This window comes from Cervus elaphus, chromosome 19, assembly GCF_910594005.1.
Source record: "Cervus elaphus chromosome 19, mCerEla1.1, whole genome shotgun sequence".
NCBI lineage: Eukaryota > Metazoa > Chordata > Mammalia > Artiodactyla > Cervidae > Cervus > Cervus elaphus.
In genome coordinates this window covers 5,035,685-5,051,450 of record NC_057833.1, presented here as the reverse complement: position 1 = coordinate 5,051,450, position 15,766 = coordinate 5,035,685, and the positions used below count along the sequence as shown (strand labels likewise).

At 48.3% G+C, this 15,766-nt stretch overlaps 1 protein-coding gene across 5 annotated transcripts in view; it reads right to left on the bottom strand.

Moving 5' to 3' along the window:
• Positions 1 to 3,881, bottom strand: part of MED12L (mediator complex subunit 12L) — a 347,579-nt gene extending 343,698 nt beyond the window's left edge. For 2 of the 5 annotated variants that reach the window (XM_043874753.1, XM_043874757.1), the window contains exons 1-2: positions 3,234 to 3,501; positions 2,113 to 2,337 (exon numbers count right to left, since the gene is read on the bottom strand). In XM_043874753.1, coding sequence (XP_043730688.1) covers positions 2,113 to 2,211 — 99 coding nt within the window. In that variant the 5' untranslated portion in view covers positions 2,212 to 2,337; positions 3,234 to 3,501. Of the gene's footprint in view, positions 1 to 2,112; positions 2,338 to 2,844; positions 2,864 to 3,233; positions 3,503 to 3,761 lie in introns of those variants that run through there. The other 3 variants (XM_043874754.1, XM_043874756.1, XM_043874755.1) reach the window with 3 other exon arrangements.
• Between the last annotated feature and the right edge of the window lie 11,885 nt (positions 3,882 to 15,766).

Sequence of the window (15,766 nt, the reverse complement as noted above, 5' to 3'; positions counted from 1 at the left end):
CGAGACCCTAAAATCCAAAATTAATGTTTTCCAAAATCAGAGAGGCCCCAAACCTGAATGAGTGTTGACCTGAGGAATAAACGTTAAATAGTCTCACAAGGCATCCCAGGTCCCCATTCCTTAACAAGGAAACAAGGGGAGGAAGGATGTGTTTGTGTGCGTTCAATTGCTCAGTCATTTCCCACTCTTTGCGACCCTATGGACTGTAGCCCACCAGGCTCCTCTGTCCATGGGGGATTTCCCAGGCAAGAATACTGGAGTGGGTTGCCATTTCCTTCTCCAGGAGATCTTCCCGACCCAGGGATCGAACCTGCATCTCTCTCTTACATCTCCTACACTGGCAAGCAGGTTCTTTACCACTGCACCATCTGAGAAGCCTCTTATCTGGGCAGATGCTATCAATTATGCTGCCCTCTGATAAGATGTGATGAGGCATTAATTACATGATAATGAAAATCAGCCAGTGTCCCTGACCCCCAGCAAAATTTTAATAATCCTCTTCCACAAATGTTTATTAACTTCCTTTAAACCCAGTTGCTAGTGTTTGTTATTTCATCTGTAACACTGAACTTTATTCTGGGTAGGAGTAGCAGGGAGAGATGGGTGGGAAAAAATCTGCAAAATCTCATCAAACTCCTGTCCTCCAGTTAAGCTTCCACCGAGAACCACCTGTCAAACCTTCCCAGCTTCTATCTGAATTACTCCATGTTTAACATGCTAAACCTCTAAAAAGAGTTGTCACTCCTTATCCTTGTGAAACATTATCAACAGAATAGTTTAACCAGAACAAGCATTCTTCCTCTATTATTGAAACAGATACATTTATCAAAAGGGAAGTCTTAAGGACCCTCCTCGGCTTCTTTACAAAGCCCTTTCTGTGATATTCAGTTCACTCAGTCGTGTCCAACTCTTTGCCATCCCAGCGGCTGCAGTATGCCAGGCTTCCCTATCCATCACCAACTCCTGGAGCTTGCTCAAACTCATGTCCCTCGAGTGGGTGATGCCATCCAACCATCTCATCCTCTGTTGTCCCCTTCTCCAGAGGATAAGCGCTATTATGCTATTAGTGGCCCTGTAAACTTTTAATAGAAGCTTTTTAGGTTCCCAGAAAGAGAAGTTCTGAAATGTGCTCACTTCATGTTTAGCTGAAGAAAACAGAGGATGGGTGGGCTGCAGCTGGCAAGCTCAAAGCACAGCTGGGTAGCAGGTGATCTTAAAAAAGAAAAAAAAAAAAAAAAAACGGCAAATCCCTGGGCAAATCGTGTAGTCAGGGGTGATCATTATAACTGGAGAGTTGTTACATAATTACTTGTTAACTACTGACAAACATATACACGACTACAAAATGCCATGGTTACTCAGGCCACTGAGGCTAGTTCAAGAGTGAAGGTTTCTCTAATTAATTTCACTCAAAGAAACAAGCAACCCAGGGACCCATTCCCTTCCAAGGTAACCTGACAGCTTTTACATATACAAAACAGCCTCCAGCAATTAAGCCAATAGCTTCTGGGGAAGAAAACCAGTGTTTCCCTGTTAAATTGATTTTTAAAGAGAAGAGGGGAGACAAAAGTACTTTCAAACAGCTATAATATTCATCACCTGGACAAAACCGACTTCCACTGCAAAGTGGAAAATTTGAACAGAAAAGGTCTTCCCCAACCCACCCCACCCCCGTCCCTGCTCAGCTGGCGCAAAACCCAAGACCTGTGTCGGAGGCACTGCATTCCAACATTTTTCAAAAAGTTTACGAGGATTTACCGAAGCGGCGGGGAGAAAAATAAGGCAGGCAGAGGCGGGGGAGAGAGAGCAAGAGGGTTTCCGCAAGGAAGAACCGGGTGAAGCGCCCGGCTGCGCCGCGCAAGGCCCGGTAACCGGGAAGCGACCCGGCAGCGGGAGAGCGAGCGCCCCAGGGGAGCGCGGGGCCTGCCAGCTGCTCGGCCTCCGCCCCCAGGGGTCCCCCCAGCGCCTCCCCCCCGGGCCGGCCCCCGCCGCCAGCCCCTCTCTGCCGACCCTGCCCCCGCAGCGGCGGCGATGCCCACGGGGCCAACTTGGCCCTGGGTCAGCGCTGCGGAGCGCAGCCCCGGGTGCTGGGGAGGCCGCTGGCGCCCTTACCTCCTTCTGCTTGGGGTCCTGCGGGTAGACATCTGGCGGCCCGAGTCGGGGGCGTTTCAGCGGTCTCTGCTCATAGCTGAGAAGCCCGAAGGCGGCCATGATCTCTCATGTTAACCGGCGAAATGAATGAGAGTTGGAGCTGGAGCAGCCGCCTCTGAGCACCAGGGAGCAGCAGTTTGCAGACAGACTCCCTCTCCCCTCCTCGCTCGCTCGCTCGCCGTGGCGCTGCAGGCAGGAATAAAGCAGGTTGGATGCTGCCGCTGCCCGGCACGCAGACGCGACTGATGGGGGCAGCCTTCGGCGGGCACCCTGCTGCGCTGGAGCGCCCCCCCCCCCCCGCCCCGGGACGCACCGCCGCCCGCGAGCCCGGAGGTCCTCCCCGGGCCTCCGCGGCGCCGGCCTCCCTTCCCACCCGCCCCCCCGCACCCCGCCCCCCTGTCCCCGGGGGGGAGGAGCAGCTGATGGGAACGTGTGACTTTTTTCACCAATGGACCCAAACCCACCCCAGCGGGGCGCAGGGTGGGGGTGGGGGAGGGGCACAGAGAAGGGGGGGAAAAAAAAACTTTTCTTGGCGCCCCAGGCGGGTGGCTCAAGTGCTCGCCCTCGGCGCGGGTGGCCCGCCTAAGCCGAGAGGAGACTGAGGAGCAGCCCGCCCCCGCCCCCCCTCTCTAAGACAGGGACCCTTCCCCCGCTCGCCGCGCGCCCCGCAGACCCCGCCACCTGGGCGCGGACCCGGCTGGGAAGGAGGGAGACTGGCCCGGAGGGGGTTGGGGACGGACAGGGATGCGGACGGCGGGGAAGCAGCCAGGTCCTCCTAGACGCCGGCCGGGCTCCGGTGGCGCATCCGCGGCTCCGGTGCCCTCGGCGGCTCCGGGCAGGCGCCGAGCAGCGCGGCTGGCGGTCGCGGCGGCTGGAGGGGGCCGCGCTCGCGGTGGCTCGGGGCCGACTTAACCCTTTGCTGCCCCTCCAGGGGCTGGGGAAGGAAGGGGGCGCGAAGAGGGTCGGCAGCGAGCGCCGACGGGAGCAGCGAGCCGCGAGCGTCTCGGGCTCCTCCAGCCCGCCGCCCCCCACCCTCACCCCGACCGCGGCTCCTCCCCCCGCCCCCGCCACCGACAGTTTACCTGTTGGTCCCCCGCTAGTGGGCAGGGGCTGCCGGCAGCCGCAGCACTTCGGCGGCCGCAGCCTCCATGATTCGGCTTGGGATGGGGGGTGGCGGGGGGGGGACTGGATTTGATCCGGTTTGTAAGGTATCAGTCTCGCCCGGGCGAGCTCCGGGGACGCCGCGAAGTTTGCCACTGTCTGGGGGCGGCGGACGACGCCGGCTCGCCGCCGCCGGCGTTCTCGCCCCCACGGCCGAGGAGCGCGAGCTTCCGAGTTGGCGGACGGCGGCGCGGCGGCCACACTGAGCATGCCCAGCTCGGCTGCCGGACCGCGGAGGAGTTGGCTGCGAGCGCGCTCCGATCCGCCTCTCCGGGTTTTCGCAGCCGCAGAGCGCGCAGCCCGCGGGCCCGGGCGCCCGGGCTGGCCCTGGGGTGAATCTGGGCGAGGGAGGGGGCGCCCCCAGGACCCCTCTCCCGGCCGCGAGCTGGGCAGTCCGCCTCGACCTCTGTTAAGGTCGCTGTCCCCGTGGCCTGGGCCGGAAACCTCACCTGCGCCGCGCGTGTGGAGTGAGGCGGGGGTATCCTCCCGGGGAGACCTTGGTCGTCCAATCCGCCCGCGCTCCCCGCTAGCTCTGGGGCGTGGGCACCCAGATGCAGGGCCACCTGCCGCGAGCCCTGCGAGACTACAGCTGCGGAGGCGGGCCCGGTCTGTCCCGAGGGGCCCAGCGGGAGGCGCGCCCGGGAGGATGCGCCCGCGCTTGGCCAAGAATGATGGCTGCCATTTATGGAGCCCTAGCTTCGTGCCAGGATCTTGACAGTAAAGGTCTCTGGTCCTTTAAAAAAAAAAAAAAAAAAAGGAAAGAAACTTACAAGGTTTTACTGTACCCCTTTTATAGATTAGAGAAATCGAGTCACATTAGGAAGGCCCGGTGACTTGCTCAAAGCCGCGAAGCAAACTGATCACAAGTTTCTGATCTATTTCCCACAACTTGGAATTGGGAGGAATGGGTTCCTGAGCCGCTCTTGCCTAATAGGGTCAAGTTCCTCCCACCTTGAGGAATTCTCAAGACTCCTATTTCATTCTCTATAAGATGGTGCGAGTCAAATCTAACCCCAAAGCCTTAGCACAGTGCCAGGCACAGCGTATGTGCCTAGGAGATGTTGGTTAAACCTGATTATCTAGTCAAATCTGATGACTTGAAGCAAAGGCGGGGGCGGGGGGGGGGGGGGTTGGATATAAGCCACTGGGGATAGGAGACTAGTTCTTAACTCTTGACTCTGACCTATTAGCACTTCCCAAAGCAGCTGAGGCCAATTCAGGCCGGTAGTTTCCGGATTCTTTACTCAATCTGAGCAAATACTTGTAGAGAACAGTTCCACCAAGAAGCGTTTCCCCTGCACCCACCCCAAAGGACTTCTCTTCCACTAACACCTTGGCTGTAACTTCAAAGCTGAATTTGCCCTTGGGGTATAGGTATCTGTCAAATCTAGCTTCCTTGCTTGAGAAATAGTTATCTAACTTTGTTATGAAAATTGTCAAACCAAAATGCAGAAAAAATAGCATAATGAACCCCCAAGTACTCATCTCCCATCTGTGACATCTGTGACATCTAAGCAAAACTTAGAAAAGTTTTGCTGTTTGTGTTTAATCTCTCCTGCCCCCAACACAGTTACATAAACTGGAAAAGACACTGTTGTTCACTGTGGTGACTTGGGTGCACAGCATGGAAACTGGCATGTAGTGGGCACTCAAAAAGATGTTTGTTAGCTGGTGGGATGGATGAGTAGGTGTGGGTGTGGGTGAATAGGTGTGTGGATAGATGGATCTCCAGTGGTATTTTGGTGATAGCTGGTTGGGAGATGTAACCTCAATTCTTCCCTTGAAATACCTAGGCAACAGTCTCCAGCTGGCCTCCACAAAGGAAAAACTTTTGAAGCACTCAAAATCATATCTGACCATAAAGATTTTAAAGTCAAAGTGAGTTAATAATGTGTCCCTAGTGTTTGGGGAAAAGGGAAAAGGAGAGTTCTGTTGATCTCCCTTCTTTTTCCCTCCCTTGTTTTGACACAGTCTGGCATGGATTCTTTGGCCCTTTCAACATTTTTTTAGAAAGTGAAATTTTTTTTAAAAAAATAGCTTCCATAAGCTCATCATTCCTCAAAAATCATCATTTCACTACATGAACTTCTCATGGATATTTGGTTCCCTCACCCTGACATTTGCACCTGTCACAATCTGCCACCACCTACCAGTCCAATTTTTTCTCCTTAATCCCTCACCTCAGTTAGCTCTCACTCATATTTCCAAATATGAAATTCCTGGGCCCTTCACTTTCCGATAGCCACCTAAGGACAGTCCTTAGAGTCGACTCCTGTATGAAGCCCACCTCGAACTCTCTCTTTTTTTTTTTTAATTTTCACGTATGTACTTTTGGTTGCCCTGGGTCTTCCTGCTGCGTGCGGACTTTTCACTAGTTGCAGCAAGGAGGGGCTGCTCCTGGCTGCAGCGAGTGGACTTCTCACTGCAGTGGCTTCTCCTGTTGCAGAGCGCAGGCTCCACACAGGCTCAGTAGCTGCGGCTGGCGAGCGCTTCAGCTCGGGCTCAGTAGCCTGTGTTTAGTTGCTCCGTGGGATGTGGAATCCTCCCAGACCAGGGATCAAACCTGTGTCCCCTACATTGTGGCAGGTGGACCCCTATCTACCACCACCAGGGAAGCCCCCACCTCAGACTCTAGAGGCACAAAATCATCTTTTGATTCTTTCGGTACCCTTAACATAATTTTCATTCTCTTATATTTTTCACCAGTTCTATTGAAAAAATAACTGACATCCATCACTGTACAAGTTTAAGGCATACAGCATGATGGTTCAGTTTACATATATTGTGAAATCATTACTGCAATAGGTTCAGCTAACACCCATCCTTTCATATAGATACAATAAAAAAGGAAAGAAAAAAGGGGGAAATTTTTCTTTTTGTAATGAAAACTCAGGATATACTTTCTTAACAACTTTCCTGTACACCATATGGCAGTGCTAACCATTGTCATCATGCTGTACATTATACCCCTAGCTCTTATTTATCTTATAACTGAAAGTTTATATCTTTCAGCCACCTTCCTCGGTTTCCCCATCCCCCAAGCCTCTGCCTCTGGTAACCACAAGTCTGATTTCTTTTTCTGTGAGTTTGGTTTTGTCTTGGTTTTGTTTTTAGACTCCACATATAAGTGAGATCATACAGCCTTTGTCTTCTGATTTATCTAACCGGGCTTCCCGCGTGGCTCAGTGGTAAAGAATCCGCCTGCCAGTGCAGGAGATGCAACAGACACGGGTTCAATCCCTGGGTTGGGAAGATCCCCTGGAGGAGGAAATGGCAACCCACTCCAGTATTCTTGCCTGGAGAATCCCATGGACAGAGGAGCCCAGCGGGCTACAATCCATGGGGTCGCAGAGTCGGACATGACTGAGCATGCACACACGTCTGATTTATATCACTTAGCATAATGCCTTAGAGATCCATCCAGAATGTCACAAATGGTAGGATTTCCTTGTTTATTTAATGGCTGAATAATATTCCACAACATCTTTATCCACATGTCCATTAATGAACACTTAGGTCATTTCCATGTCTTAACTACTGTAAGTATAGTTGCTATGAATTAGGGATATAACTGCTATGAACTGGGGTTACAGGTATCTTTCCAAGTTAGTGTTTTCATTTCCTTCGGATATATTCCCAGAAGTGGTCATTCTCTTCTTTTAATATCTCATCATTTATTGGCATACTTGCAGACTTGCCACACAGAACAGTCTTGTTCACCATCCCCACCTCACCCTCTCCTTCCGTTCCAGAGCTGATCTTTAGGCTCACTCAGGCCAGTTAGCCACAGGGTCTCCTGTGCCTGAACTTCCATCACGGTGCTGGTTAGTACAGCAGAGAGGCACAGATTCTTTATCAAATAACGTGGGTCTCGTTTGCTACTGTTCCTGTGGGAGTGAAAGCTTTAGTCACCCAGTGCAACCCCATGGACTGTAGCCCTCCAGGCTCCTCTGTCCGTGGGATTCTCCAGGCAAGAATACTGGAGTGGGTAGCCATTCCCTTCTCCAGGGGATCTTCCCAACCCAGGGATCAAACCCAGGTCTCCTGCATTACAGGTGGATTCTCTACTATCTGAGCTACAGGGAAGCCCACTGTTCCTATAAGGGGCATCTTATCTTTTTGGTTAATGACCCTCCCTTCCCTAGGCCTGGGAACAGTCTGTACAGAATATGAATTACTCAGAACACAGAGGCTCCCCAGAGAGGCCCCAGCTTAGGCCTAGCAAGAAGAGATGAGTTCAGGTGCCTGAGGAAGTTTAACACAGCTGGTGAGGGAAAGGGATTGAAATGCAGGCAGAGAAGGAGGAATTATAAGCCATTCAAAGCATATGGGACTTTATCCTCCAAGTATGAAGTTAAATCTCTAGGGCTGCTTTTGTGGGTTGAGGCATGTTAAGAAGTTTGTAAAAAGGGGTGTGACCTTTTTTCTTGGGTCACATCCAAGGACTCCTCAAAGATCTCTGAGCCACAGGGATCTTCCTAGCTGCTTCTGTCCTTTCTGCTAGTCTTGGTTTTTCAAAATTCTGCAAGGAGTCCCTCACAGTTGAGTCCTCTCTTGTGTTCTTGGATGAGGTCCCTTGAAGACAGCTCACGGGCTGGCTTTTTCTCCCTGCATGTAGTCTGTGGGGAATGCACAGACGCCTTTGCCTGTGCACACTCTGGGGCAGGCGTTTTCTCTCCAGCCTTATCTCCTTGCCCACATGGACACGTTCTGCAACACAGTTCTTCACCTTGAAAGATCTCAACTCTAGGTCAGAGACTACTTCTTTGGGTTCTTGCAAACTGCAACAGACAGAGGTTAAATGTCCAGACCAGTGATCCCCTCAAAACTCTTTTCATGAGGCTTGAGGGGAGGAATAACATTTCTTGGGAGAGAGAGACATAATCATATTCGCCAAGCAGATTTCAGAAAATGAGAGTAGAGAATGGCTAGGAGCAGAAGCAAGGTGCTGGCCCTCCAGAAGCAATGTTCCCCTTATCCTTATTTTACAAATTAGCACTGGAGGCTCCGGAGGTGAAGTTCGCTGGCTCAAGGCCATTGGGTTAGCGAGTGGCAGAGCCGGGGTCAAACCTGGGCCCCTCTGACTCCCCTTTTATTGTCAGGGTGCTACCTGTATTAATTACCGTTTACATAACACTTATAGAAGGGAACCTCGGAAGACAGATCTTGTAGAAGAGAAGTAAAACTCCTGACAGCCCACTCTGGCATCGTGCATGCTTCCACTCAAGTGGAAAGGAACAATTCTCCGTGTAGCGCCTGTAGGTGAAGTAATTAAAGTTGCTGGTTTTCCCCATGGGACTGAGGCTTGCCCAGGTGTATGTATTACTGTGTTTTGTTAACAGATTGTCTAGAGGCAGTCTTGCTTATTTTCAGTTTTTCTTACATCCCCATTACATTTAAATGTATTTATCCCATGCCTGGTTCTGAATCAAAAAAATAAAAATTCCCCCTTTCTTTTAGGCTCTTAAAAATAAGACAAAGGAAAATAAGAATGATTTGAGAAGGAATCAAAATAGAGGAAAAGACAAATGGGGGATTCATCTGGGGACATTCCAACCAAATGAAATTTTTAATATGGTCTTTAGGCTGTTTAGAGAAATGTAAAGAATACAGACATAAAGACTTCCTAAAGTAGTATTGACAATATAATTACATTGCTATTCTAAATATATACTTTTACATTTTCTGGTAACCACATTAAAAATGTAAAACTTGATAAATTAATTTTAGTAATACTTCTGTTTAACCCAATATAAGCAAAATATTGCATTTCAACATGTGGCCAGTCTTTGAACTGTGGTGCTGGAGAAGACTCTTGAGAGTCCCTTGGACTGCAAGGAGATCCAACCAGTCAGTCCTAAAGGAAATCAGTCCTGAATATTCATTGGAAGGACTGATGCTGAAGCTGAAACTCCAATACTTTGGCCACCTGATACAAAGAACTGATTCATTGTAAAAGACCCTGATGCTGGGAAAGATCGAAGGTGGGAGGAGAAGGAGATGACAGAGGATGAGATGGTTGGATGGCATCACCGACTCAATGGACATGAGTTTGAATAAGCTCCGGGCGTTGGTGATGGACAGGGAAGCCTGGCGTGCTGCAGTCCATTGGGTTGCAAAGAGTCAGACATTACTGAGAGACTGAACTGAATGAGATATTTTACAGCCTTTTTTTTTCCTGCTAAGTATTAGAAATTTGGTGTACACTTTACACTTATAGCATATCTCATTTCAGACCAGCCACATTTCATGTGTTTGGCAGCCACATATGCCTAGTGGCTACCATATCCGTCAGCCCTACTCTAAAGGGATGTTTCAGTCCTCATGAACCTGTAACGTGTGGGATCTTAGTTAAATCACTGAGAAAGCAGGAGAGTTTCCAGATTAAAAGAGCAAAAAATAATGGAAGGAATTAAAGAAGAGAAAGGTCAGAAAGTAAAGAAGAAGCGTAAAGACAACTTGGGAAGACAGTGGATACCCAAAGAGCACTTAGTAGCTCAGGAGGCAGGATTGTCACGAAGGCAAGGACCTGGAAAGAAAACTCTGGGGACTAAAAATCAAAGGATGAGATAAGTGAGTTTTGAATTACAGAGCTGAACCAATAACAAGGCTGAATATTTAACCTCATTCACCACCAAATTGGTGTGTGCCACATTTACAAAAAGAAGGACAGCTCGTTGGTTTCTACAGAGGGACCGTGGTGCACACGGCAGGATCACATACCCAGGTTTTCGGCACCAGAATCCTATTTTACTCCTTTACCCAGAGCTGCTACGTCAGACAAATGCTACCCAAACTCAAGAAAGAGTTCAGCAGAAGATCAGAATGCTCGTTTATTGACATACTGGAATAGCCCTTTCCAGGGACTGAAATAGGGATAGCGCCTTATTCAGATCACCTCCAGCCAGTTTTCAAGTTTGTTGTAAAAACACATTAGTAAGCAGAAGGTTGTTTTAGTAAGCATAAAATTAAAGCAAGGAGAATTGAATCATCTCTGGGGAACGTTCACAGAGTGCCCCCACAGTAGAACTCACCTCCTTTGTGACCGGAATGGGACACGTGCCACACCTCAGCGCAGGGGTGTCTTTGGAGAGTTGTTACTGACCAGGGCTTGTGTTGGGCATCCCTTGTGGCTCAGCTGGTAAAGAATCTGCCTGCAAAAAAAAAAAAAGAATCTGCCTGCAACGCGGGAGACCTGGGTTCGATCCCTGGGTCAGGAAGATCCTCTGGCGTAGGAAGCGGCTACCCACTCCGGTATTCTTGCCTGGAGAATTTCATAGAGAGAGAAGCCAGGCCAGCCCAGCCCATGCTGTAGTCACAAAGAGCCGGACACGACGGAGTGACTAACACTTGTCCTCTCCAATGCTTGTATTATTTACTCTATGGCCGGGGTTCCTGGTGGTCTGCAGGGTTTTTTTTTTTTTTTTTTTAGGTTTGTTTATGTTGGACTTGCACGGTCACTCCTGGACTCTAGAAAAACCTGCCTGAACTGGGTCCACATTCTCAAGTGACACTAATGTATTGGTGTGGAGGCAGACCTGCCCTTTGGAGTGCAGCCTGTTGTCACAGCCCCAGCTGACCGTCTCCCCTCAGAGCGGGGCTCACCCACCTGGCTCCTGTAGCCCAAGAGAATGAGTGCCTTATTATACAGGGACATCTGCTAACCAGGGCTGGCTTCAGACGTTCCTGTTGAGAGAGACATATACAGAAAGAGAAGTTCGTTTTCAGTTATCCAATTCTTTGGTTACTGCTTTCTTAGTGTTAGAGATCCAGCCTTCATCATCTATTAGTTACAGATTATAACTCCTCTGTTAGGATGTTTTACATCTGATGAAAGTGCATCTTACAAACCTATATTTATTCTATATGAAGTACTTCAGTTCTCAGAGAATTCTTTTCCCAGTTCCAGGAACATACTCTTGTACTTCCTTATATACCTGCTACAGTCACACAGACAACATGGAAGGCAGAATCTAAATATTACACAAAATATCTTGACAGATTGAAATGATAAACTAAATTAACTGGATCAAATTTGATATAAGAAGAAACTCTTTTCCCCCACCTACTAGACATATCAAAGACTGGTATCTACTGTTTGTTAAATCTGAAGTTTAAATTCTAAGGAATAAAATATAAATGCTGCCAACACTTTGATCTCAGGAGCATTTGGGGAATAGCAGTGCACAAATCAATTACATGAATCCTTTATATAATAGCATTTTTTAATTAATATTGCTAAACCATTGCCCAACATTCTCACCACTGTGCCTTTTTCCAAAGCTGTTAACAAATCATAAAATTTAGCAATTTGATTTTTATCTTCCTTCATTGCTTCTGCTCACCCTCTGGCAGAGTTGCTATCAATCAGCCAAAAATGTCAGCAAGAAGATGGAAGAAACAGAGTTTCTGCTTAGTTTTCAAATAGGAAAACCAGGGCTCAACTAATCCAGAAGTGGCCACAAGTGATCAGATAAAGTCAATGGCCCAGGCCACTTCTGCCTGCCCAATGTGCTTCAGCTTGGTCCTCCCCCAGCTCTTCTCCCTCTCTGTTCCTTACCTGCTAGTCTCTCCCCTCTTCTTCTGTTCCAATCTATGCTTTTCATAGCCTCTCCAGCCTCTTTTTACTGATGCTCAAAAAGGACTCTTCCACCTCCTCAATTCAAGATGTTCATCACTGCATCCCTAGCTGGCCCCAGTTTCTTATTTGCAGGACAGGACCAGGTGGCTGAGGTTACAGGGATCAGGACAGAAGGGAGAACAGCTCTTGGCTATAGTTGTGGAGGGTGGAGTTGCAAAGTGAAAACAAAAAGCATGTCTTAGAGACAAGCACGGTCACAGACATGCACATGTTGCAAATGAAGATGGAGTCAAATCAGCAAAGGAGCCTGGAGGAGTCAGGAGCTGTTGGCCCAGGTGAACAGAAAGTGGTTGTGATAACTGTGGGAGGCAAGGAGCACTTGGTGCTTCTTCAAATAGACAGCAAACATCTCCCAACTTGTCCCTGTAGAGTTACTGCATAGCTCTACCCACTCTTAAAGGCCTATTGATTCTTTCTTGCCCAAACTTCTCAGATTCATCCAATTCTCAATAATCCCTCGGCTACAGCTTTAGTCAAAGCCCTGCTTAGACTAAACATTTCTTGCTTTGGATTTTCCTTATGACCCAACTTGGGTCCTTGCCCCGATTCTCTTTTTGAAACCCAACACAAGAGGTTACCTGTTTAATTTTTCAAAAATCCTCATTTCACTATGCCATTCCTTGCTTTAAAAAACAAACAAACAAAAAAAAAACCTCTTTGCTAAATTCCTGCTACTTTAAAGATTCAACTTAATCTGAAAATCAAGTTGTTTTCACAATATGCTGAAGGGGTCCGGGCTGACATGGGTTAAGTTTGGGAAGTCAGTTGAGGCATCATCCAGGGAGGCTTTATTTCCTCTTCTTTAAAGTGGAGGATTCCACTCCTGAGCAGTGGGAGCATTGCGAGGGGACACAATGAGTTTGGAACTGCTTAAATCAGTCTGCCAGAGAAATCATTTTCAACCCCACTGCCTCATATGCTTGAAGCTTGTCAATGTCCCGGAGATGGCGCTTTGGGGCATTCTGATTCACTCTGGGGTAAACTAGGTAGAGAGGAGCAAAAATAAAAAGCATTTTCATATCCACACCACAGAGAGATCAGTAGAGTCCTGGCAGAGCCTGAGTTCCTCATTCTTACAAGGAACTATGGACAGGATAGATGAGCAAAGCCAGTATCTTCCATTACCAGTAGGCTATGGCATTTGCAGGGAGAGAAGTAATGGAAATAGTCATATATGCCACAGTGGATCCTTAGCTGCTCCCACCTAATAGTGAAAGAAGGAAACAACAAACCCCAGTGGTCCATTCAGAACAAACCACATTCAGCCAGGTCCAGCAGGCAAGAAGGTATGGCCAGATAGCCTGTGATTATTTGTCTCTAATTGTCTTCAAAGGTCAGTGACGTAGGCTTAGCTGCCAAGATAAGCAGTCTGAGCCAGTTCATCCCTAAATCTGTACAGAGACCTTCTCAGATCTGGATGTAAAGCCCAGAGCATTTGAGAATCCTGAATAAGCAGGTAGAATTAACTCACATACTGGCTCAGTGATACCCACCAGGTCAAGCCAGTAGACCTTTGGCTTCATCTATTTTGGAAGTGTGTTAGTCAGTCAGTTGTGTCCGACTCTTTGTGACCCCATGGACTGTAGCCTGCCAGGCTCCTCTGTCCATGGGATTCTCCAGGTAAGAACACTGAAGTGGGGCGCCATTCCCTTCTCCAGGGGATCTTCGTGACCCAGGGATCAGACCCGGGTCTCCTGCATTGCAGGCAGATTCTTTACTGTCTGAGCCACCAAGGAAGAGTTTTGCTCAAGAAATTCAATTTGCTTAACATATATTTATTGAGTATCTGTTATGCACCAGATACTCTAAATATTGTGGCTACAACAATGAGGAGATGAGTAGATAGAAGAGACAAACAACCATGCAAACTAGTATAAAATTGCAACTGTGACAACAGCTTCAAGGAGAAGGACGTGAGTTCTGAGGTTCTGGAAGGGGGTTTCCCATGGAAACAATCCTGAGGTTGAGATCTAAAAACTGAATAGGAGTTGTTGTTTTCAGTCGCTCAGTCCTGTCTGACTCTTTGCGGCCCCATGGACTGCAGTACGCCAGGCTTCCCTGTCCTTCTCCATCTCTTGGAGCTTGCTCAGAATAGGAGTTAACTGGGCAAAAAGATGGAAGAATGTTTTAAAGAGGAACAGCATGTACAAAGGCCCTGTGGCTAGCAGGGCTGAAAGAAAACCAGTATGCTTGGACAGCGGCAAGAGAGGGAAGCTGGTGTGAGTGAGGTTGGGAGGTGGAAAGGACCACAAAGAACAGTACAGGTTATTGAGCTGTCCTGTCTTTCTCCAATAGGAAGTTCAGTTCAGTTCAGTTCAGTTGCTCTGTCATGTCCAACTCTTTGCCACCCCATGGACTGCAGCATGCTAGGCTTCCCTGTCTATCACCAACTTCTGGAGCTTGCGCAAACTCATGTCCATCAAGTTGGTGATGCCATCCAACCATCTCATCATCTGTCATCCCCTTCTCCTCCTGCCTTCAATCTTTCCCAGCATCAGGGTCTTTTCCAGGGAGTCAGTTCTTCTCATCAGGTGGCCAAAGTACTGGAGCTTCAGTTTCAGCATCAGTCCTTCCAATGAACACCTAGGACTGATCTCCTTTAGGATGGACTGGTTGGATCTCCTTGCAGTCCAAGGGGCTCTCAAGAGTCTTCCCCAACACCACAGTTCAAAAGTATCAATTCTTCGGTGCTCAGACAATTTGCTCATCAATTCTTTAGTGCTCCAATAGGAAATGGGAAGCTATTTAGTGGTTTTAAGCAGAAGAGTGTCCCAATCAGATTTCCATGATGAAGAGATTACTTTGTCTGCAACATAGAATGTATATTGGAAGGGAAGTGGTCTGAGTGGATGGGTTAGGAGACCAGTCAGTAAGATAACTGCAAGCCCAAGCAGGAAATGGTGTTTGCTTCTGTCAGGCTGAAGGGGTAGAGATAAGTGAGTAGATTTGAGTGATAGGTGAGAAAAAAGCTGACAGAACTTAGTTATGATCAAATATGAGAGGCTGAGATTGACGAGACAGTCCAGAATGATCCCTGGGCTTCTGGGTCGCTGAACAGGATCCATGGAGGTATCAGTCACTGGAAAAGAGAAACTGGGAGTGGAGCCCCATTTCCGGTGCTGGGTGTAGGGCTGTAGGTACCACAATCGGGTGATGAATAGGAGGTCATGTGACAAGTCACATGATGTTAATACCTGACTCTTGGTATTCACATCCTTATACAATCCCTTTCTGGGTGACTGGACCTACTGCTTTACTTCTAATGAATAGAATAAGGCAAAAGTGATAGAATGTCACTTCTGAGAGTAAGTTATAAAGAGACTGCTCTCTTCCCCTCCCTCTCTCTCTGAATTCTCACTCTGGGAAAGCCAGCTGCCATGCTCTAAGCAGCTTCATGAAGAGGCACCAGGGTAAGGAACTGATGTCTGTGAGCAACAGCCAGTGTGGATCTGAGACCTACCAACTGCTCCATGAGTGGGTTAGAAGTAGGTCTTCCTCTGTCTTCCTGGGCTGACAGCATCCCTGGCCAATGCCTTGATTTCAGCCTCCTGGGAGCCTGAGCTAGAGGAGCTTACCCCTCCACGGCCAGATTCCTGACCCACAGAAACTATGAGATAATAAATGTGTGTGGTTTGGGGTTTGGGGGTAATTTGTTACACAGCAATAGATCATTAATACAGATGACCTAAATAGATGCATATTTTATATGAAAAATACTAAGTTGAAAATTTGATATAGATCAGGGGCACAGAAAATTCTGGACTAAAGTTATAAACTTGATATGCATGCATCCTGAGAGGCAAAGTATAAGAT